The sequence below is a fragment of the Rhinolophus sinicus genome, linkage group LG07 (genome assembly GCF_036562045.2).
Source record: "Rhinolophus sinicus isolate RSC01 linkage group LG07, ASM3656204v1, whole genome shotgun sequence".
In the NCBI taxonomy this organism is placed as follows: Eukaryota; Metazoa; Chordata; class Mammalia; order Chiroptera; family Rhinolophidae; genus Rhinolophus; species Rhinolophus sinicus.
Window position 1 is genome coordinate 87,958,950 of NC_133757.1, and position 23,446 is coordinate 87,982,395.

Here is a 23,446-nt window from a genome sequence, read left to right on the forward strand (position 1 = left end):
ATAATCTGCAAATATTTCTCCCATTCTGTGGGTTGTTCTTTCACTCTGTTGATTGTGTTCTTTGATGCACAGAAGTGCTAAAATTTGATGTAGCCCAATTTACCTATTTTCTTTTTATGTTGCCTGCGCTTTGGGTTTCATATCCAAGAAATCATCACCGAATTCAAGATCATGAAGAACTGCCCCTATGTTTTCTTCTTAGAGTTTTTTAGTTTTCACTCTTATGTTTAGATCCTTGATCCATTTTGAGTTAATTTTTGTGTATGGTGTAAAGAAAGGGTCCAAGTTCTTCTTCTTCATTTTTTTTTTTTTGCATATGGAAATCCAGTTTTCCCAAGATTATTTGTTGAAAAATTTGTCCTTTCCCCATTAAATGGTTTTGGGACTCTTTGTCAAAAACCATTTGACCATATATGTATCAGTTTATTTTGGGGCTGTCTGTTCTATTCCATTTGTCTAGGTGTCTGAGGCACCTTTTTTAAATAAAAAATTCACTATTTAATGTTTGATCCTGTATCCCGATCTTCTCAAAGTTTGCATATTGTATAACACTTATTTGTAAAAATGTGGAGGATGGGGAGACAGAGAGTGAGAGAGAGAGAGAGAGAGAGAGAGAGAGAGAGAGAGTTCACACATAGGGTGAAATAGAAAAACTAAATGAAACAGTATTAATGGATGCTATTACTAATTGAGGGAGGGTCACTTGGTTTTTGCATTTTTATAAAAACTTTCCTTGCCCATGTGGAAAAAATATATTTTGTTTTAGTATAAGAGAAAAGAATGCTGGAAACTTTTTCAAGTGTAAGTTACTTGCTACCGTGTTTCCATGAAAATAAGACCTAGCTGGACCATCAGTTCTAATGCGTCTTTTGGAGCAAAAATTAATATAAGATCCGGTCTTATTTTAATATAATATAAGACCGAATCTTAAATAATATAATATAATGTAATATAATATAATACCAGTCTTATAAAATATAGTATAATGTAAGACCGGGTCTTATATTAATTTTTGCTCCAAAGCTGATTGTCCGGCTAGGTCTTATTTTTGGGGAAACACAGTAGCACCAAAGGCCAAGGGACAAACATGAATAAAAAGAATGAGAGTTTAGAGCTAGAGGGAAGGTCCCAGTTCTGTTTGCTTTTGGTAGCTGGGGTGCAGGGAATGGGAGAGGGATCCTGGGAGGGAGGAGAGTCTGGAAGCCACTTAAGCCCATCTCTGCTTTGTCTCCACAGGTCCTCAATGCCTCAGCCATGACCACAGGGCAGGACAGAGATCATGAGCAATTAGCTGCCCCACAGAAAAGGAAGCACAGCCTCTCGGACAGGGGGTGTCCTCCAGGTACGTTCTAAGACTGGTTTCCAACCCTTACCCCACCCTTGTCTCCAGCTCCTCCAGCTCTCTGATTCCCACAGTTCCTGGTTCTTTATTCACAGGTATTAGATGCCTTCTGTGTGCCAGACACTGTGCTAGTAGAGGGCGTGAAGCCCCTGCCCTCCTGGAACTCTCCTTCTGGGATGGTATCTAGTAAGGCAGATGAACAAGACAGTGAGAGAGATGAGATAGGAACTGTGAAGATACCTGACTGATGGGTGGGACAGAAACGGTGTTGGTGAGGCCTCTCAGGGATGGTGACTTTTGATGCAGACAGCCACTGTCTTTGGTGCTGAGAGCCAGGTAGAGTGGTCCTGAGAGAGCCCCCTGGGAACCATGGCCCCAGCGGGCACTGACAAGGCTTGTTTAAGCAAAGGTAAGGGGCCCCTGGGTGGGGGCTGAAGAGTCACAAAGACAGGTGGGAGCAGATCACACGGGACCTTGAATACCATGGAGGGAGCATGGGTTTTATTTTGTGAGTGAAGAGCAAGTTTTAGGCAGAAGACTGATAGGATCATATTTGTATTTTTAGTTCACACTCTTGGATTGAAAGGGGACAAGACTGGAGCAGGTGGAGGGCCCTCCAGGGCATGTCTGTGAAGCGTGGTCCTTGGTCTTCTACCTAATGAGGTGTTTGTGTTCTATATGGTTCTATGGGAAAGGCAGCAGGAACTACGCCTGGCTGGTAGCTGACTGGGGGTTTTGCCTTGCACATGTTTCCTTTTCTCCCCACTTGTGTGTGTTAGGAATCTATCTTCTCCTGCACAAGGGCGTTGAGAACTGGCAAGAGTAGCACCTAGGGGTGTTTAAAATCCCTTTAAGAATTTGCATTTCATCTTTACTCTGTGCATCTTCCATTAGGGCGAGCCCACATTGCACACATGGGCTTATCAAGGTGTCAGGATATGGAGAGGGAAGAACCTAGCCCCAACAAATACACAAATGCAACTGTAAACACAGGAGAGCTTCTGCCACTTATTGCTATGGTCCGGAGATGAGATGGATATTAATTTTGGATGGTAGTTTTGATAGAAGCATTGCATGTAAGGCAGGTTAATCCATATCCAGAGTGTCTATTCCAGTAGGAACAAAAGTATTGCTCTGTTCCATGATAGACGTGGTTCAGTGTAATCAACCTGCCACCAAGTAGCTAGCTGACTGATCACCATGGGGAATGATGCCATTTCACAATCTCAGTGTTTGTCTCTGCTGCTGGCTTATTGGGCACTTAGCAGTGGTTATAGACAGATGGACCTTTTTGTGTGGAAGTCTGTGTTGTTGGCGCATGAATAATCTCCATCCCAGCCACCATGGCCACTTTGTTCATGAGCCCATTGGGTGATGATGGGGTGACTTGAGAAAGGGGTTGACTGGTAGCAGCAGAACAAGGCATCCTATCCTCTTGTTTATCAAAATCCTTTTCTGCTGAGGTCACCCTTTGGTGAACATTTACGTGGGACACAAATATCTTCACAGTTTCCACCAGTTCAGAGAGATCCATCCATATATATCTTCCCCAGATTTCCTTGTAACCACCAGTCATTTTCCTTCCAAGTCTCCGACCATCCAGCCAAACCATTTTCCAATCATTTTCCTTCCAAGTCTCCGACCATCCAGCCAAACCATTGGTCACAGCCCATGAATAGGTATACAATTAAGTTCACGAACTTGTTGCAATGATGTTGCTAACCTTTTTTGATATCAGAGGGATTATTCATTATGAACTTATACCAACTGGACAAACAGTTAACCAAGTTTACTATTTAGAAGTGCTGAAAGGCTGCGTGAAAAAGACGGAAACGACCTGAACTTTTTGCCAACAATTCATGGCTCTTGCATCACGACAATGCACAAGCTCACACAGCACTGTCTGTGAGGGAGTTTTTAGCCAGTAAACAAATAACTGTATTGGAACACCCTCCCTACTCACCTGATCTGCCCTCAATGACTTCTTTCTTTACCCAAAGATAAAGGAAATATTGAAAGGAAGACATTTTGATGACATTCAGGACATCAAGGGTAATACGATGACAGCTCTGATGACCATTCCAGAAAAAGAGTTCCAAAATTGCTTTGAAGGGTGGACTAGGCAGTGGTGTCGGTGCATAGCTTCCCAAGGGGAGTACTTTGAAGGTGACTGTAGTGATATTCAGCAATGAGGTATGTAGCACTTTTTCTGGGATGAGTTCGCAAACTTAATTGTCTGACCTCGTACCCCCCGCAGTTAACAATAGAGTGCTGCTTTGCATGCCCAACTTTATGGTTTGGTGGGTCAGATAACAGTACATGACGGGAAGCTCAGGTCACATGGTAACTTGGTGGCCTATGATTAACGATTCAGTATCTGCTCAGGCCCAGTAGCAGGCCAAAATCTGTTTATGAAAAGGAGAGTAGTTATCCACAGAGGATGGCAAGGTTTTGTTGCAAAATCCTAGGAACCTGCACTGAAATTCACCTATAGGGGCTGCCAAAGTCTCCAACAGTATCCCTATCTGCCACTGACAGCCATCATTGGACCTGCTAAATCACTTGACCCAAATGGCAGAGTAGCTTATACAGCAGCCTGGACCTGTTGTGCAGCCTTCTCTTTTTCTGGGCACCGCTCAAATTTAGTAGCTTTTTGGGTCTCTTAGTAAATTGGCTGGAATAACACATTAAAATGAGGAATAGGTTACCTCTAAAACCCAAAGAGCCCCAATAGGTGTGGTGCCGCTTTCTAGGTGGTGAGTGGAACCAGATTCAACAACTTATCCTTTACCTTAGAAAGGCTATCTTGACATGGCCACACCATTAGTCACCTAGGCATTTCAATGAGAGAGAAGGCCTCTGAACTTTCATCACATTTATTTCCTTTCCTCTGACATGCAAATGTCTTTTTTTATTATTAGTTTCAGGTGTACAAAACAATGTAATAGTTAGACATTTACACCCCTCACAAAGTCATAACCCCTCTCCCCCAATCTACTACCCCTCTGACATCGTATATAGCTGTTACAATTCCATTGACTATTTATTATGCTGTACTCAACATCCCAGTGACTATATATACTGCGGGTACCAAAAAAAAAAAAATGTGTACACATGATTTGTATTCATCTTTTGTTATCGGTATATATTGTTACAATTTTCATACAGTTTTTACCTTTCTTAAAATAAGCAATACATTTTTTTGGCACCCTCTGTATTTATATTTAATTATAGTTGACATTCCATATTATTCAGCTTCAGCTTCAGGTGCTCAGCGCAGTGGTCAGACATCTACACAGTCCATGGAGTGGTCCCCTTAATAAGACAAGTGCCCATCTGACCCCTTACATAATCTTTACAACATTATTGATTATATTCCCCACACTGTATTTTATATCCTGATGGCTATATTGTGATTACTAATTTGTCCTTTCTAATCTCTTTATTTTCTCCCCATCCCCACTTCCCTCCCACCTAGCAATCCTCAGTTTTTTTCTCCCCTATATCTCTGAATCTATTTCTGTTTTGTTGTTCGTTTATTCTGTTCTTTAGATTTCACACATAAGTGAGATCATATGGTATTTGTCTTTCTCTGTCTGACTTATTTCACTTAGCACAATATTCTCTAGGTCTGTCCATGTCGTTGCAAATGGTAGTATTTCATTCTTCTTTATGGCTGAGTAATACTCCATTATATAAATGTACCACAGTTTCTTTATCTAATCATCTACCAATGGGCATTTCGATTGTTTCCATATCTTGGCTATTGTGAATAGTGCTGCAACAAACATAGGGGTGCATATGAGTATATTTTTTCAAATTAGTGTTTTGGATTTCTTTGGATAGATACCCAGGAGTGGAATTGCTGGGTCATAAGATAGTTCCATTTTCAATTTTTTGAGGTACCTCCATACAGTTTTCCATAGTAGCTGCACCAATCTGCAATCCTACCAACTGTGTACGACAATTCCCTTTTCTCCACATCCTCGTCAGCACTTGTTGTTTGTTGATTTATTGATGACAGCCATTCTGACCAGAGTGAGGTGGTTTCTCATTGTGGTTTTTATTTGCATTTCTCTAGTGATTAGTGATATTAAGCATTTTTGTTCATATGTCTGTTGGCCATCTGTATGTCCTCTTTAGAGAAACTCTCTTCATGTCCTCTGACCATTTTTTAATTGGGTTGTTTGTGTTTCTGGTGTTGAATTGTATGAGTTTTTCTTTATGAATTTTGGATATTAACCCCTATCAGATGTATCATCGATAAATATCTTCTCCCATTCAATAGGGTGCCTTTTTGTTTTATTGATGGTTTCCTTTGCTGTGAAAAAACTTTTTAGTTTGATGTAATCCCACATGTTTATTTTTTTCTTTTGCTTCCCTTGCCCAAGGGGATATTATCAGTAAAAATATTACTAAGGGTAATGTCTGCAAATTTGCTTCCTAGATTTTCTTCTAGGAGTTTTATGGTTTCAGATCTTATATTTAAGTCTTTGATCCATTTTGAATTTATTCTTATATATGGCATAAGAAGGTGGTCCAGATTCATTTTTTTGCATGTGTCTGTCCAATTTTGACATGCAAATGTCTTACCAATAAGTCTAAAGTACTTACTACTCAATACTCAGTAGATCCAGTCAACACAATGTCATCAATGCAATGGACCAGTGTGATCTCTTGTGAAAGGGAAAGGCAATCAAGGTTCCTGCAAACTAAATTATGACATGAAACTTGAAAGTTGATGTATTCCTGAGGTTAGGACAATGAAGGTGTATGGCTGGCCGTGTGGGCTGGTTGGCTTTACTAATAGATATGGAGGAAAAAAGCATTTACCAGATCAATACTAGGTACCAGAGGATGTGTTAATTTGCTCAAGCAATGAAACCACATCTGGTGTTGCAGCTGTAATGGTTAAGCTTATAATAATCCTGTCATTCTCCAGGATCCATCTGTCTTCTGCACAGGCCAGACAGGCAAGTTGAATGGGGATGTGGTGAGAATCTCCACCCCTGCATCCTTCAAATCCTTGATGGTGGCCCTATGTCTGCAGTCCCTCCAGGAATGCAGTATTGCTTTTGGGTCATGATTTTTCTAGATAGAGGTAGTTCTAGAAAAGAACTTGGTTTTTACCACCTAATAACCCTCATTCTATATCTCAGGGAACTAATGTGGGGATTTACTGTTCATCTGACCTTCATAAGCCCCTATTCTGACTCATGGACCATCGTGATATTGTGGGTCTCCTGGAATTAGTGTCAGTTTAGAGCCAGTGTCCAGTAATCTCTGAAAGGTCTTATTATTTCCTTTTCCCCAGTGCATAGTTTTGGTAAAAGGCTACACATTCCTTTGGTGAAGGTTGGGAGAATGATTAACAGTATAAACTTTAGGCAGTGTACCAGGGTTTTTCCTCAAGTGGACTCAGATTCCCCTTCATTCAGTGGGTTCTGGGTCTGTAAACTGGCTCAAGTATGGGAATTGGTTGAGAGGCTATGATTTTCTGTTTTTATGATTCAAGGTAGACTTTTGCTCACTTGACCTAGAACTTTTCTGCTTATCGTATCAAGTACGAATTTAGTAGACTTTCCATCTATTTCAGTTATAGGAACACCATGGTCGACTCACCAATGCCCTAGTTCTCTGTTAGTCAGACTATTGTGATTGCTATTTTGATTCTGCTGTCCATTCAATAATCACCTTGCCTTTGCCAAATAAGTACCGCCACTTGGCCCCTGCCACCTTGGGATCCCATTACATTTAGGTTTCCCAATTCAGTGGTAGCAGTTCCCATGGTATTTTCTGGCCTACAGAGAAGAGTGATCACAGAGCTCTTCAAGGATGCTGAGCATCCTTTACAAATTTGTTTCCACTCACAAATTTATTTCCTGGAGTCATAGTGAAAAGCGTGTCCTCTGGACTATCCCAGGGTGGGTAAGCAGGTCAAACTCACTCTAACATGCCAATCTCGCTAAGCCTTTGAATCCCTTCCTCTATAATATACTAAGACAGGCCTGGCATTCCACATTCATTTGTTGTGAGCCACCTTTTAGTTTCAGGCCATGTTTCAAGTTACCAACCAACCAAATAATTAGAGCCTTTTATAATTCCCCAAGCTGTAACTTTAAATCTAAATCCAGAATCTCTGCTTAGTGGACCCATATCAATGAATTTGACCTGATTCAATTTTATGTTCCTTTTACCATTATTCCACAACCTTAATTTCCATTTCCATACGTATCTCCAGATTCTGTTTAAAGTGGAAAAATCAAGTAGTTCTTTTGGAGTGTAGTATACAGTGTGCGTTATAATTCAGCCACTAAATATTGGCTTTGGTTTTCAGCAACCTCAGCTCTGCAGCTATAGGATATAAGGTTCTCTTTCAGGACAGCCATAAATGTTTTCACTTGTTTTATGCACTGTTGAGCTGTGGATTCGAATTACTGAGCTCATCATTTTCTATTCCCATTTTGTCCAGCAAAATTAGGAGCAGGCAGCCAATCTCATTTTGTTTATTTTGTTTTACAAAAATGTTCAAAGGTACTAGGCAACAAAAGGAAAAATAGACAAAAGGGACTACATCAAACTCTAAAATTGTGCATCAAAGGAAACACTCAACAGAGTGAAAATGAAAGAAAATATTTACAAATTACATATTTGATAAGAGGTTAACATCCAGAGTATATAAGAAACTTCTACAACTCAACAAGCATAAAAATAACCCAATTAAAAAAATGGCCAAAGGACTTGAATAGGCAATTCTGCAAAAAGATATGCAAGTGACCAAAACAAACATGAAAAGATGCTCAACATCACTAATCATTAAGAAAGTGCAAATCAAAACCACAATGAGATACCGAGATACAAACTCACACTGATTAAGATGGCTACTACCAAAAGTGTTGGCACGTATGTGGAAAGATTGGAATCCTTGTATACTGTTGGTGAGGATGTACAATGATGCAGCCATTATGGAAAAAAGTATGGAGGTTCTTCAAAAAAATTAAAATAGAATTTCCATATGATCCAACCATTCTTACTTCTGGATATATCTCAAAATAACTGAATGCAGGATCTCAAAGAGATAGTTGCACACTCATGTTCATAGCAGCATTATTCACAGTAGCCAAGAGGCGGGAACCACCCAAATGCTCATTGACATATGAATGGATAAAGGAAATGTGTTATATACACACAATGAATATTACGCAGCTTTAGCAAAGAAGGAAATCCTGTCACATCTGCAACATATAGCTGAATCTCAAAGACATTATGCTAAGTGAAATAGGCCAGTCACAAAAGGGCAAATACTATATGATTCGACTCATATAAAGTATTTAAAGCACTCAAAATCATAGAAACAGAAAAGTAGAAAGATGATTGCCAAGGGCTGGGGGTAATAGGGAAGGAGATTAGTCCTAATGGATAACGAGTTTTAGTTTTGTAAGATGAAAAGTTCTACAGATTCGTTGTACAATATGTGAATATACTTAGCACTGCTGAAATGTACACTTTAAAATGGTGAAGATGGCAAATTGAAAGTTATATATTTTTTGCCACATTTTTTTAAAAGTTCAAAAGTATCATATAAATAGTAGACTCAAATTGTGCTTCTTTTTTTATTTTTTTAATCTTTTTAAAAATTTATTGGGGTGACAATTGTTAGTAAAATTACATAGATTTCAGGTGTACAATTCTGTATTACATCATCTATAAATCCCATTGTGTGTTCACCCCCCAGAGTCAGTTCTCCTTCCATCACCATATTGATTCAAATAGTGCTTCTTATAAGTATCTGATAAGGTGTTTCCAGTGGTGGTTATTTGCACATCTCTATTGCCACATCAATCCAGGGACTACCTGTGCACTGTTTACTATAGTACATAGAGTCATTGGTGCCTTTAAGCCTAACCAGATTAAAGAACCAATTCCAGAAACCCCAGAAAAGTCATCCTTCAGATTCTTTTCCTCCAAAATCACTCTTAGTACCAAAACCTTTTTTAGTAAACATTCTCCAGAGAAATAGAAATTGTATCTATAGGGAGGCAGAGATTTATTTTCAAGAATTACTCATGCAGTTGTAGAAGCTGGCAAGTCCAAAATCCAGAAGTAGGCCTGCAGGCTGGAGACTCAGGGAAAAATTGATGTTTTAATCTATTTGGGCTACTATAACAAAATACCATGATTGGATGGCTTAAACAACAGACATTTATTTTTTACAGTCCTGGAGGCTGGGAAGTCCAACATCGAGGTGTTAGCAAGGTAAATTTTATTCTGAGACCTCTTCTTTTAGCTTGTAGGCTGCCACCATTTTGTTGTGTGCTCACATGACCTTTTCTTTGTGTGTGTGCAGTTTGAGTCCAAAGACAGTTTGCTAGTAGAATTCCCTCTTCCAGGAAGGTCAGTCTTTTCTGTTAAGGCCCTCAACTGATTGGATAAGTCCCACTTACATTATTTGGTATAAACTGACTTAGTCAAAGTCTACTGATTTAAATATTAATCTTATCTAAAAAACATCTTCACAGCAACGTCCAAATATGTTTGGCCAAATATCTGGGTACCATGGCCTAGCTGAATTGACACATAAAATGAAACATCATAGTTACCTTGGAGATTACAATTACCATCTTAAACGTAAATGGCCTAGTTTAAATAATGCTAACATAATTTTAATGGTATCCAAACACTACCCTCATACATATTTCCATCTCTCTTCCTTTATATTGTTATCATTGATCATGTCTTTGTACATTGTGTGCCCATTGAAATAGATCTATTATTATTGTTTTATGCCTTTTTCCACTAAATAATATATGAAAAAAGATGTGACAAAGCAAAAGTACTATAAAATTATGATATGGACTGAATTATGTTTCCCTTAAATGCATATATTGAAGCCCTAACCCGCACTGTGATGGTATTTGGAAATGGAGATTTAGGAAATAATTAGATTTAGATGAGGTATAAAGGTCGAGTGCTCATGATGGGATTAGTGCCCTTATAAGAAGAGGCCAGAGAACTTGCTTGTTCTCCCTCCCTCCCTCCCTCCCTCCCTCCCTCCCTTCCTCCCTTCCTCCACGCACACAAAGAAGAGGTTGTGTGAACGCACAGCAAGATGGTGGCCGCCTACAAGCTAAGAGAAGAGCTCTTAGAATAAAACCTACCTTGCTGACACCTTGATCTTGGACTTCCCAGCCTCCAGAGCTGTGAAACTGTGAAAAATAAATGTTTGTTGTTTACACCACACAGTCTATGGTATTTTGTTATAGCAGCCCAAATAGACTAAGACATACTGGCATTTTTATTTATCTATGTAGTTACCTCTTTCAGTATTTTATTTCTACTTTCCAGTATATTTGTTTCTTCATATGGCTTTGAACTATGGTATAATATCATCTTATATCAACCTGAAGGACTCCTTTTACTATTTCTTATAGGGATGCTCTACTAGTAATGTGCTCCATTAGCTTTTGTTTATCTGGGAATGTCTTAAATTCTTCTTCATTCTTAAGATAGTTTTACTGGATATAGAAATTCTTGATTGACAGGTTTGTCTCTCTCAGCACTTTAAATATATAATCCACTGCCTTTTGGCCTCCATGGTTTCTAAAGAGAAATTAACTAATAACTAATTGTCGCGTCCAATGCAACACGGGCAGTGAGGGTGCGAGAAGGGGCGGTTTGGGTTAAGTTTTTAAGAAAGAAACAAACAGAGACTTAATGCAGTTAAATCTCTCCGAAGGCCAGGGGTCTCTCAGTCTCAGAGGACTGGAGCCCAGATTTGAGCCAACTGGAGGTTTTTATTGATAAGTATACAAGGGAGTAGCAGTGTTTTTGGCACCTCTGTGACACTCACTTATCACGTTATAGAAACAACCCAAACCAATTATGTTGATCTTCAAACAGCCGAAGCAGAAAGTCCTTGAGGTGAGGTATGTAACTCTTTTAAGGGACATATATCACATGTTGAAATTGTTTCACAGAGCTGAGCAGAGAGAGTCCAATCTTATCACTCTCAAGACTTTTCTCACAATTAGGTGAGAGGGAAAAGTCAGAGCCAGCAGCCACTTTTCCCAGACGGGGAAGGAGAGGCAAGGCTCCTTCCCATATTCTTCTAAGGCAGCTCATTGGGGGTCCCCACTCGGTTCCGCCTGGCTGAGGTTGTATCTCCCGTGAGATATCTTACCCGTCTTTGGCTGCAAACCATCTTTTGGGAACCAGACAGAGAGACATAAGGTGTAAACACAAGGATGGAACAGAGTCCCAGAAAGGCACAGTCTCACAGACTCTTCTTTCCTTAAGGAAAGACATGGGGGAGACAGTTGGCTAGGCTGTTGTGTGACTATAACTAATAATAATAATAACTAATAATAATAACTAACTTATAAAGCTAATAACTTTATTAAGGATCCCATGTATGTGATGAGTTGTGTCTCACTTGCTGCTTTTAAGATTCTCTGTTTGTATATGGCTTTTGTCCATTTGACTATGTATCTCTGGGTAGATTTCTTTAAATTTATCCTGCTTGGAGTTCATTTAGCTTCTTGGAAATATAGATTAGTGTTTTATCAAATTTGGGTAACTTTTGTTCATTATTTCTTCATTATTCCCCCCCCTTCTCTCTTTTTCTTCCTCTGGGACTCTCATGATGTTGGTGCATTTGATAGTATCCCATAGGTCCCTCAGGTTCTGCTCATTTTTTAAATTTTTTTTTTGTTTCTCTTCCCCAGTATGAATAATTTCAATAGCTTATCTTCATGTTCACTGATTTTTTAAATTCTGCTGGTTCAAATTTGCCACTTAACCTTTCTAGTGATATAAAACACAAAGAGATTGAAAGTAAAAGGATGGAGAAAGATATTGTTTGCAAGTAGTAACTAAGAGAGAGCTCGAGTGGTTATATTATTAATAAACAAATAGATTTGAAGTCACAAGAGTTTTAAAAGGGACGTAAGAACATGCTTTGATAAAAGTTTTGAACCATCAAGATAATATAATAATTATAAACATACATGTTCCTAACAAGAAAGCCCCCCAAATATGAAGCAAAATGGACTGAACAATAATGGTAATGGGAGACTATAAAAGCCCTTTTCAGAAATGCCTAGAATATTCAGACAGAAAGATCAAAAGGAAATAGAAGACTTGAACAACACGATGAATCCATTAGACTTAAAAGATAACTACAGGACATTCTCACTAACAACATCACAATACACATTCTTCTTAGGTGAACATGGAACATTCTCCAAGATAGACCATATGTTAGGCCACAAAACAACCTTCAGTTCATTTTTAAAAATTAAAACCATACAAAGTTTCTTCATTGATAAAAATGGAATGAGGTTTGAAATCAATAACAGAAAGAACACTGGAAAACTCACAGTGTGTGGAAATGAAACAATACTCTTAAGCAAACAATAGGTCAAAGAAAATCACAAGGGAAATTATAAAAAAGAAAACAAGAATATAACATACATATGGGACACGGTGAAAGCAGTACTCAGGGAAATTTATAATTGTAAAGGCCTAAATTTTAAAAAGAGAAAAAGTCCCAAATAAATAACCTAAGCGTACACTTTAAGGAAATAGAAAAAGAAGAGAAAACTAAGAAGAAAGCTAGCAGAGGCATGAAAATAATAAAAATTAGGATAGAGACAAATGATAATAGCAAATAGAAAGACAATCGAGAAAATCAGCAAAACTAAAAGCTGATTCTTTCAAAAGACCAATAAAATTGACAAACTTGAACTATATTGACTAAAAATATTCAAATTAAAAAGGAAAGAGGGGACATTACTACTGACTATACAGAGATAAAAAGGGGTGTGTCTAGAATAGGCTAATCCATAAATACAGAAACTAGATGAGTGGTTACCAGGGGCTGAGGAGGAAGAGGAAATGAGGAGTTGCTGCTTAATGAACACAGAGTTTCTGTTTGGGGTGAAAAGTATTTTTGCAAATAGATGGTGGTGATGGTCGCACAACAGTGTGAATGTAATTAATGCCACTGAAGTATACATTTAAAAGTGGTAAAATGGCAAATTTTATGTTATACATGTTTTACTACAACAAAAATGAATGAAGAGAGTGGGAGAGGTTGATCCTGCAGGGGAGAGTAAGGTCACCTAACGGAGTAGTCCTAGAGGTGACAGCTGTCTAGCCTCAGACATGGGCTCCTGGCTAGTGAGAGCTCCTGCACAGTCTCAGCTCCGTGCCTGGAGAATGCCTCCATTCCAGGGCACAAAGGCGTTAATGTTTGACTCTATATACAGGATTCATTTTTCCTATCATTTTCCTGCCATGGCAGATGACGTGAACTTCAGCGGAAGGCTTGTCCCTGATTGTCTTATTATTTCTCATCCTGTTTATGTCCTCCACTGACCTGGAGCTCACTGAGGAGAGAGATTAGGATTTTCTTTTGTGACTTTCCAGGAACCTGGGTGGTGCTGTCCAGTATGGCAGTCAATAGGCCCTTGTGACTTATGAGCACTTGAAATATGGCTGATGTAAGGGGAAAATGTTCCCTGGATTCTAACTCATACTTTGAAAAAAATTTGGTAAAATATCTGAATTTTTTATATTTATTACATCTTTAAATGGTTTATTATTTTGAATATGTTGATTAAAATTAATTTGACCCATTTCCTTCTATCAATGTGGCTCCTATAATATTTGAATTTTATGTTGGCTTCTAATGTATTTCTTTTGCAGTGCTGGTCAAGGGTGTATAGTTGTATAGTAGGTGCAGAATTAATACACTGGCCAGCACCAGGTAGAGTGGAGTCCACTAATGACTGAAAGGAGTCCCCCGGCCACCAATGCCAGCTTCTAGTAATCCTGTGTGGATTCACTCACCAGATTTTCTCTCCCTTCCCAGGATCCCATGTCAGTGAAGATGGTGAAAAATGCATAACTTGTGTAAATGGAGTGGATTACACCATTGACTGGAATGAGCTCTTTTCCTGCTTACCGTGTACAATCTGTAAATCAGGTACTAAAATGGGGACCCCATGCCAAGTGTAGGAGTGATGAGGTGGAAATTGTATCCAGCATGGAATCAGGACACCTAGATTCTAGTTCTTGGTCTCTGTCAGACCCTTTTTCATGATTATGTCTTAGGTCAGTAAAATGAAAACAGAAATTATTTTTATAATGCATGCCTAACAGTAGGGAAATCTATTAGACCATCAGTTGGAAGGAGGGTGATAGTCTGTCCCTTGATGGGTGGACTCTAGTTACAGCATAGAAGGTGTGGCCGAGTACAAATTCAGTGCTGGTTCGAGCTGGGAGATGGGTCTGCTCCTGGGCCAGGTCCCGCTTAGCCCGGTGCTCTGTGCTCCGGGCCGGTGCTCTGTGCTCCGGGCCGGTGCTCTGTAATCCGGGCCGGTGCTCCACCTCCCTCAGCCTTTCCAGCCCAAGGCCCCTCCGCCTCTCCAGCAGAGCTAGGTTTTGGGAAGTCGCCCACGGGTTCCTGTCCACCCAGGGTCTCTCAGATTATGCCCCACCCTTCTTAATGGCCTTGTGAGCTAATAGGTATTTCCTCCCAATCCTGATGTAATAAATAATGAATCGTGGTCTTTTTTATACACCTCTGAGTAGGGGGGACAGGAGAACAGTGATTGTCTGTTATATGCCACACCCATGTTACTGCAGAAACTGACCCTCAAGTCTACGGTGAACTGAATGAAGCTGAGTGGGACAGGGGTTTGGGTGGTGAAAAAGGGTTGAGGGACACTTGAGGGAAACATATCCCCAAAACCTTATCCTTTGTGTTCAGGTCAGGAAGAAACAGTTCCATGCACCAGGACTAAAAATACACAGTGTCAGTGCAAACTTGGCACTTTTCTCGGAGAAGATTCTCCTGAGTTCTGCCAGAAGTGCAGCACTGGGTAAGACACTAGAGCCAAGGGGGCTCCCAAACACAGAAGACCCGTTTCCTGAATGCCTTTCTCTCTCCGGCTTCCATGCAGCCCGGCCACCCCATCAGGGCTTCCCTGTGCCTGTGGGAGCTTCGGAGCCTTCAGTGGCCCATCCCTGTCCACGTCCTCACACTGCCCCCTGCAGGGTCCCCTTCCCAAACCTCCTCAGCACAGTTTTCCTATGGCCAGGCTGATCGTTCCCTTGGGCACAGTAGACCACTCATTAGGGCCCAGAAGCCTGTCAGTGGCCCAAGAAAAGGTTTAATTTCTTTTGACATAATAAGGAACGAATCAAGTAAAATGCAGCCATATTTATATTCATCTTTATAACAATTCAATCATAAAATGTACTTTTTAATATTTTTTGTGTGCAGGCATGGGCCATGAACACAAAAGTGCCCATAGCCAACTCATAACAAGGCCGATCCTGTAGCTCCTTCAAGGTTCCCATAAAATGCTGGTCCAACTCAGCCTGCCTTCCCCCAGGCCCCTGTTCCCTCAATAGGATTCTGTTTGCCCTGTTATTGGGATTTAGGGGCCAGTAGTGATTCACTCTCCCCTGACCTCCAGTTTGGCTGTGATTGGTAGGGGAAGTCAACAGGTGGAGGACGAGAGGTTCCTTGTATTAAAGGCGGACTGGAGGGTGAGGCTCAGCTTTTGCCCACAAGGCTCCTGACTGTTGACCTAGAGTGAGGTACGTCCTCCTGGGGGCTCCCCCTGCAGCCCGGGCAGCTCAGTGCAGGCCTCACAGAGAAGGCCCAGCTCCTGTAGAAGGTGCAGCTCTGAACACTTAGCAGGAGCCCTACGGGCTAAAGTGCCATGCTCAGCTCGGTCTTCAACCCAGCAAGGGGGTGAGGGGACTCATAGTGCAGACAGAAGACTGTTCTTCCTCCACTCTCTGGTCAGGGGATACTGGGTGGGAGGTTGCTCCCTCTTTCTCTTTCTCTTTCCTCACAGAACCCCTTCACAACCTCCCTATGTCTGTGCCTAGGTGCCCTGATGGCATGGTTGAAGCTGAGCCCTGTACCCCCTGGAGTGACCTCAAGTGTGACAAACAAGAATCAGGTACCCAGGCCATTGGGGAGGCACCGATTCCTGGAGAGTCAGCGACCAGCCCGGGGCCGCCCACCACACCCTCTCCCTCCTCAGGCAGTTCAGAGCTGGTGCTTAGAATTGTACCGGGGACGGTGTGTGCCGTGCTGCTGCTGCTGAGTGCATGTGCATGTTATCACTGGAGACGCATCTGTCAAGGTGAGGTTGGCTGCCTCCCTCACTTCCGGCTGTTTCTCAAACAGAAACACTTTCCCCTCCGTCTCCCAAATTCTCTTGGTCTTTCTACCTGACTCTGATCTCTTTGCCTATGATCACCCCTCCATCTCCCACCTTACCTCCCAAGGGTCAGGATCATATCATTCCCTCCATCTTGGGGCTCACCATCACCTCATTTCCCTGGCCATGTCCAGGAGGGCAGGCCAGTGTTTCAGGGCCCCCAGCCAGGGCAGAAAGGTAGTCAGTGCTTCAACTGGGTGACAAGAGTCAGGAGAAGAGGGTCAGGGGTTTATACAGCTTTGGTCAAAGCAGAACCTAACAGAAACTGAATACACGTTTATTTTTACTTCTTTCCCCTTCTCTCCCCATCCTGAGAGTGTTCCAGAGTTGGATGGTCCCTTCCCTGTCACCAGGCCCCGGGGACTGTTTGTTCAGTGTCTGAGCCCCCAGCCCACGCCCTGTCCCCAGCACTGTCCTTATGGAGGGAGGTGCTGCTGAGAGGGCCCTCCCCACTGCTAAGGCAGACACCCCTTCTCTTCCAGCTTGTGGAGTGGACCCCGAGTGCGTGAACACAGTGAGTTGGTTTCTCCAGGACCTGGTGGCATCAGCCCTCAGGAACTGCTTCCTGCCCACAGCAAGGCCCTGGGTGGGCATGGTCCCAGTTTGCCCTGTACTTCTGCCCCTGGCTGTCTCAAGTGGCCGGGGGGCCTGGGCTGACTGTAAGAGGGCAACTGGTCCTTTGGGAGCGGCCCACGGGTCTGGGGGCAAGCCAAGCGCTGTCCTTCCTGCTGCTTGTGACACCCTCACCCATAGCCCTGCACCCTGGGGGATGAGGGTGTCAGGCAGAGGTGCTGAACCCTCTTAGCACAGCACCAGGGTTCTGGTGCCAGCAGCAGAGTTCTGGATGTGCTGAGCCTGTGCCATCCTGAGGGGACAGCCTTGGGAGGGCGTGGGGCAGCAGAACCCACGGTGTCCCCTGAGACCCTGCATGGAACCTGGGTGTGGACTCCTGAGTCAGCTCTTTGCCTTCCCAAGGTCATTTTCCGGCGCTCGTGTCCCCCAAGAGGGCCTGGGGCTGTGGACAATTCCCGCAACGAGATCATCAGCAACAGAAACTCACTGTCCACGCTGGCCTCTGAGCAGGAACTGGGACACCAGGAGCCTGCAGAGCTGGAAGGTGTCCTCATACAGTCCCCAGTGGAAACCGAGCATCTGCTGGTGAGTGGGTGACAGCCATGAGGGGCCCTGGCCTTCTGCTTCTCCAGGACTGTGGTAGTAACAGGGGAAGGCCGATGCTGGTCTGGTCCCCTGTCTCCTGGGGACGTGGTGATGGAGGGAGACCAGGCCCTGCAGGGGGAGGGGCTGCATGCACAGGGAGCCCGCCACCCGATATGTGGACTGTCAGCTCTACAGAATATGTGGGTCTTCCTGTCTGCCCAGTACTCACTATATCCCCAGAGCCTGGAACAGGCAGGCACAGAATGGGTGCTCCCATGTTTGTTGTAGGGTTGAATGAGGGCTGCATAATAGTTCATTGTGTGGTAGTAAAATATTGTAGTAACTCATGCCTCATAACAATAGGTATATCAAATTTATTACAAAATTATTATTACATTGAACCTATGTGAAAATAAATCTTAGTCTAGATATCTGATCATATTTATATGGTGGCTTTTAGAAGTAGAATTTCTAAGTAAATGTGTAGAAGTGCTTTTTAACTGTATGTGTGCACATACACACACAGTTTTGGTTCATATTAATTCATCAGTTTTAATATGACATTGAGTGGTAAATCTGTAGAAACATTTAATTGTTTTTCCTCATAAGCTTAGAAACTCAGTCCCCTTAACATAAGATGAAATTCTCTAATTTCTTAAGAGTTCTTTTAATGTAATGATGAGTTTTAGCATATAGCAATATTATCTAAACAGAATTGATTTTATGACATGATATGACATAAGGGGTCTCTGAATTGTTCTGAGTCACTGTCTCATTCCTCCAACCCCATTTAGCAACTGACTCTCCCACCTCCTTCTGTTTTTGGCCCCTCCTGTATCATATGTGAAATATTTACATAGACACTGATCTCTTTCCACCTCGCGTGACCTTTTCTGTTTTCTCCCTGCATCCATAGTACATTCTTTTTAAATAAAGAGAAAATGTAAAAGGAAACAAACCAAAAAGGCCAATAATCTTTCTCTCCGAATTAATCACTTTTCATATATTTTTAAGAGCAGTTAGTACCTATTCACAGTGAGAAAAAGTAAATATTACAGAAAGGTTCTCTGTGAGTGGCAAAAGCTTTCTGCATTATTTCTGCAGCCCACTCTTTTAATTTCAGGTAACTACGAGGATAATTTTTTCATGATTCTTCTGAAATCTTTATGCATATGCCATCTATATGCAGTACTCTACCAAGTGAAACTTTCTGATATGTTTTAATATTTGAGAAAGCACATACCTCTTTTTCACTTTTTCAAAATTTATTATTTTTACCCAGACAAAATTTAGAATTAGTTTATAATTTCCTCCACCCCCAAAAATCATCGGAATTTTGTTTTTTTATTACCTTAAATTAATCCAGGAAGAATTGAGATCTTTCAATATTCAATATTTTCTTATCAACGAAGACAGCATTTCAGGTGAGAGGTTTTATTATGACTCAATTAGGATTTGTGTTTTTCTTCAGATAAATGATTCCTATTTCTTGTCAAAGCTGTTTCTTTGTATTTGGTGTGTTTTATTACCCTTACCGGTTGGATCCTTTTGCAAATCTATTTTCTAATTTATTATTTCTGCTGTGTTTATTAACATTCATCAAGACATGCATTCATTTTTAAGTACTGTAGCTTATACCTTAGGGTTTTAAAAATATACAATTGTATCTAAAATAATGATTATCGTTTCTGCCCCCTTCCACTAGTCCTGCCTGCGTTTCGTTTCACGTCTTGCTGTGTAGTGCAGACCTTATAGAGCAATGTTCAAAGGTGCTTAGAGAAGGCACATGTTTTGGTCTTGATTTGATTTCCTTGGGGAGGCCTTCAATATTTCACCCAAAAGAATGATGTTGATTCTTGTTATCATTATGGATGCAGCCCCTAGTTTTTGTTGTGTTTTTTAAAAGTCAGAATTCATGTTTAAGTTCAAAATGCCTTTTCAAGTCTCTACAGAGATGATCTGATGCTTTCATTCCCTTATTTAGATTATTGATATGGTACATTCTTACTGACCAAGCACCTTCACATTCATGGAGAAAACCCTTCCTTAGATTTTCTGAAGTTCCATATATATATATATATATATATATATATATTCTTTTTTTTTTTTTTTTTTTTTTTCATTTAAATCACATAAGTGCCTGTGAGGGAGTGACTGTCTCCTGATGGGGTGATGGGAAAGGACCAGAAGGGGCAGAAGGGGGTTGTGTGGGGTGGTGGGTGTGTTTTATGTCTTGACTGGGTGATGGTTACTCAGGTGTATACAGTTGTCAGAGCTGGAACAGACACTTAAGGAGTGAGCATTACCACAAAGAACGTGGGCCTCCATGGGCACACAAGCACACAGCCAGTGAGGGGGGCAGGGTAGGAGGTTCCTCTCTATCTGTATAGAGACCTGGGAAGGGAGGTGGGTGCCTCAGGTCACACAGTTGGCTGGTTGTCAGGCTCACTTCTAGAATCCAGGACTCCTGACTGGGACCAACGGAACTCTCCACTGTTTTTTACAGGGACCAGGAGATGCTGAAGGGTCTCAGGCGAGAAGGAGGCTGCTGATTCCAGCAAATGACACAGACCCAAATGAAAGTGAGTGTTTTGTTGGGGGGTAATGGAGCAGGAGTAGAGGGAAGAGGGCTATATCCTAACTGCCATCCCTGTAAGCTGTTAGAGCAGTACAGAGCTGGGGATGCTGGAAAGAGGGGGGCCTATGCTAATTGTCACTGGAAAAATTGGGACCTAAATCTTTTCTCCCACCTCTTCTTCTCCCCCCACTGCACTCCTTTTCCCCCCACCAATGTCTCCTCACACCTGCTTTTCCTCCACCAATTTCCCTCCTCCTTTGTTCAAGGCCAGGTTCACCAATAATGAGGGCACCTAAGGGGCTGTGCTGTCCAGCAGGGCACTCACTGGCCCCAGGAGGCCGCCGAGCACATGACCTGTGATTAGGCCAAATTTGAAGAGCTGTTATTTTAAACTACAAACCAGATTTCAAATTTTAATACAAAAGAGAAAAATAAAAAATCCCTTTCATAATTTTTTGTTTATTGATTGCATGTAAAAATGACAATATTTTGTATGTATTGAGTTAGTACCATATACAGAGAGTGCCAAAAAAATGTATACACATTTTAAGAAAGGAAAACTATTAAAATTGTAATACTCATATGTAATACTCAATAACAAAAGATGAATACGAGTCATGTTTGACTTCTGCAATTACCAGAGGTGCTCAAAGTGGTTCCCATCAGTGTCCAGATACTTCTGATTACAGCGAAATACTGCTTGAGCAACGTTGACCAAAATCTCCACTTGTGTACATGTTTTTGGCAGCCCTGGTATTTATTGTTAACATTAGTATCAACTATTTTTTTTTATTTTCTTCAATGCAGCTATTAGAAAAATACAAGTATTCCTGACTCACCTTATATTTCTCTGGTGTGCAGTGCATTCCACACACATCTCATGTAATCCCCAGTGAGATAAAATGGGGCAAACTCCATTCATCTTATGACATCACCAGTAAGATGAGTGGAGTTTGCCCCATTTTATCTCAAATTCTTGCTCAGAGTGTGTCCCCATCCAGCCCTGCCACAGTTTGTGGGTGAGGCTGCACTGGGTGTGAAGCTAGAGATCTTGCCATGTCCAGGTCCTTGCTCTGTGCACAGGTACAGATGTGGCAGCCCTGGGACCTTACTCTCAGGACAAGCTCAGTTTCCCTCCTCTGAGGGCCCGTTGTACCACAATCTGTCCCAGCCTCTGTCTCCTGCCTCACACTCTTCACTCTCTCCATGGCGTCCGTCTGCCCTCCCATGTGGACTATCCATTAGGGCAGGATTCTCTGTTAACCTTGACTCTCTGTAGTGCCATAGGTACAGGTGAAACCTAGGCAGGGGTGGCCTGGTGCTGCTGACTGGAAGCAGGTAAGGGGCGCAGACACAGGTTACCAGCAGGGGGCGCTCGGTTATAGGCCTGATTGAGGATCCTGTGCCCTTTCTAAAGGATATCCAACCTCACCTGACTGTCTCTGTGGCTTTCCCCCACCTAGGCCTGAGGCTGTTCTTTGATTACTTCACAAAAGTCGTGCCCTACGTGTCCTGGAACCCGCTCATGAGGCTGTTGGGCCTCGACGACAATGATATCTGTGTGGCCAGAGCTCAGTTCTCGAACCCCAGGGAAGCCATGTACGAAATGCTAGTGACCTGGCTCAGCCACAAGGGGCGGGCTGCCTCAGTCAACACCCTGCTGGACGCCTTGGAAACACTTGAGGAAAGACGTGCAAAGGAGTCGATTCAGGACCACCTGGTGGACTCTGGGAAGTATGTCTATGAAGAAGATGGGGCAGGCTCTGCTCTGTCCTGAGTGAAAAGAATCTCTTTAGGAAACCAGAGCTTTCCTAGTTACCTTTTCTCCTGGAAGACGAAGCATGATTGGACACCAGACTGGAAGACGCAACGGGTACTTGAGCAATACTTGAAGAAACTCTACCATCCAAAAGCCTATATAGCTTTTGGAATGTGCTAATTTTTTTTTAACGTACTGAAAGTAATTTTTATAAAGTGTTTGTTGTTATCAACAATTGTGGGGCCGGCATGGTGGCTCAGTTGGTTGGAGCCCCGAGCACTTAACGCCGAGGGCGCCTGTTCGATTCCCACATGGGCCAGTAAGCTGTGCCCTCCACAGCTAAAATTGTGAATACTGGCTCAGGCTGGTGTGAGCTGCTGTGAGCGGCCGACCTACGACCAGCGACTGCCCCAGCCAGGGGGAGCACAAGCCTCATAACACCCACATGGGCCAGGGAGCTGTGTCCTACACAACTAGACTGAGAAACAACAATTTGAACTGGAGTTGGGGGGCGGGGGAATGGTGAGGCAGAAGAAGGGGGAAAAAAAAAAAAAACTCTGGAAGTGTGTATAATAACATCCTATGAGAAGTGCAGTTTTTGTTTTGTTTTTTAAAAGACTTTTTTTATTGGGGAATAGGAATAGGACTTTATTGAGGAACAGTGTGTACTTCCAGGCCTTTTTTTCCAAGTCAAGTTGTTGTCCTTTCAATCTTAGTTGTGGAGGGTGCTGTTCAGCTTCAAGTTGTTGTCCTTTCAGTCTTAGTGGTGGAGGGTGCAGCTCAGCTCCAGGTCCAGTTGCCATTTTTCTAGTTGCAGGGGGCGGAGCCCACCATCCCTTGGGGGACTCAAGGAATTGAACTGGCAACCTTGTGGTTGAGAGCCCACTGGCCCATGTGGGAATCGAACTGGCAGCCTTTGGAGTTAGGAGCATGGAGCTCTAACCGCCTGAGCCACGGGGCCAGCCCATTAGTGTAGTTTTATATGTTCATATGTGTAGTGAGAATTGTTTTAGAATGTCATTCTTTTCAATTCATGGTGTTTTTTCATCTAATAGATGTGAACTTCTTACTTGTATTTATTATACTGTAATGTATTACATGTTATACACCATGTTGGCAGGTGTCCATTTACTTATGTCTAACTGTGATACACATTTTTCTATTTTTGTGTTTATATGAGCCATGGAAATCTTGTGGAAATGTACTTATTAGGTTTTTAGATGGATTATCAAGGTGAGAATATGCCAAAAAAAAAAAAGGTAGAGGAAAGGAGGGAAAAACTACACCTCTGGGTAGGCACTGGTGAGCCCCAGTTCTCCCTCATATGTAGTTTGTGCTTGTCCAGGATTAGATGACTGGCAAAT

The 23,446-nt window shown here is 42.0% G+C and overlaps 1 protein-coding gene across 2 annotated transcripts in view; it reads left to right on the forward strand.

Moving 5' to 3' along the window:
• TNFRSF10B (TNF receptor superfamily member 10b) overlaps positions 1-23,195 on the forward strand; it is a 35,027-nt gene extending 11,832 nt beyond the window's left edge. Inside the window, exons 2-10 of one of the 2 annotated variants that reach the window (XM_019714658.2) lie at positions 1,237-1,342; positions 14,217-14,330; positions 15,117-15,228; positions 16,250-16,323; positions 16,408-16,509; positions 17,070-17,101; positions 17,563-17,745; positions 20,252-20,327; positions 21,787-23,195. In XM_019714658.2, coding sequence (XP_019570217.2) covers positions 1,237-1,342; positions 14,217-14,330; positions 15,117-15,228; positions 16,250-16,323; positions 16,408-16,509; positions 17,070-17,101; positions 17,563-17,745; positions 20,252-20,327; positions 21,787-22,100 — 1,113 coding nt within the window. In that variant the 3' untranslated portion in view covers positions 22,101-23,195. Of the gene's footprint in view, positions 1-1,236; positions 1,343-14,216; positions 14,331-15,116; positions 15,229-16,249; positions 16,510-17,069; positions 17,102-17,562; positions 17,746-20,251; positions 20,328-21,786 lie in introns of both variants that reach the window. The other variant, XM_019714651.2, reaches the window with a different exon arrangement.
• Positions 23,196-23,446: the final 251 nt, after the last annotated feature.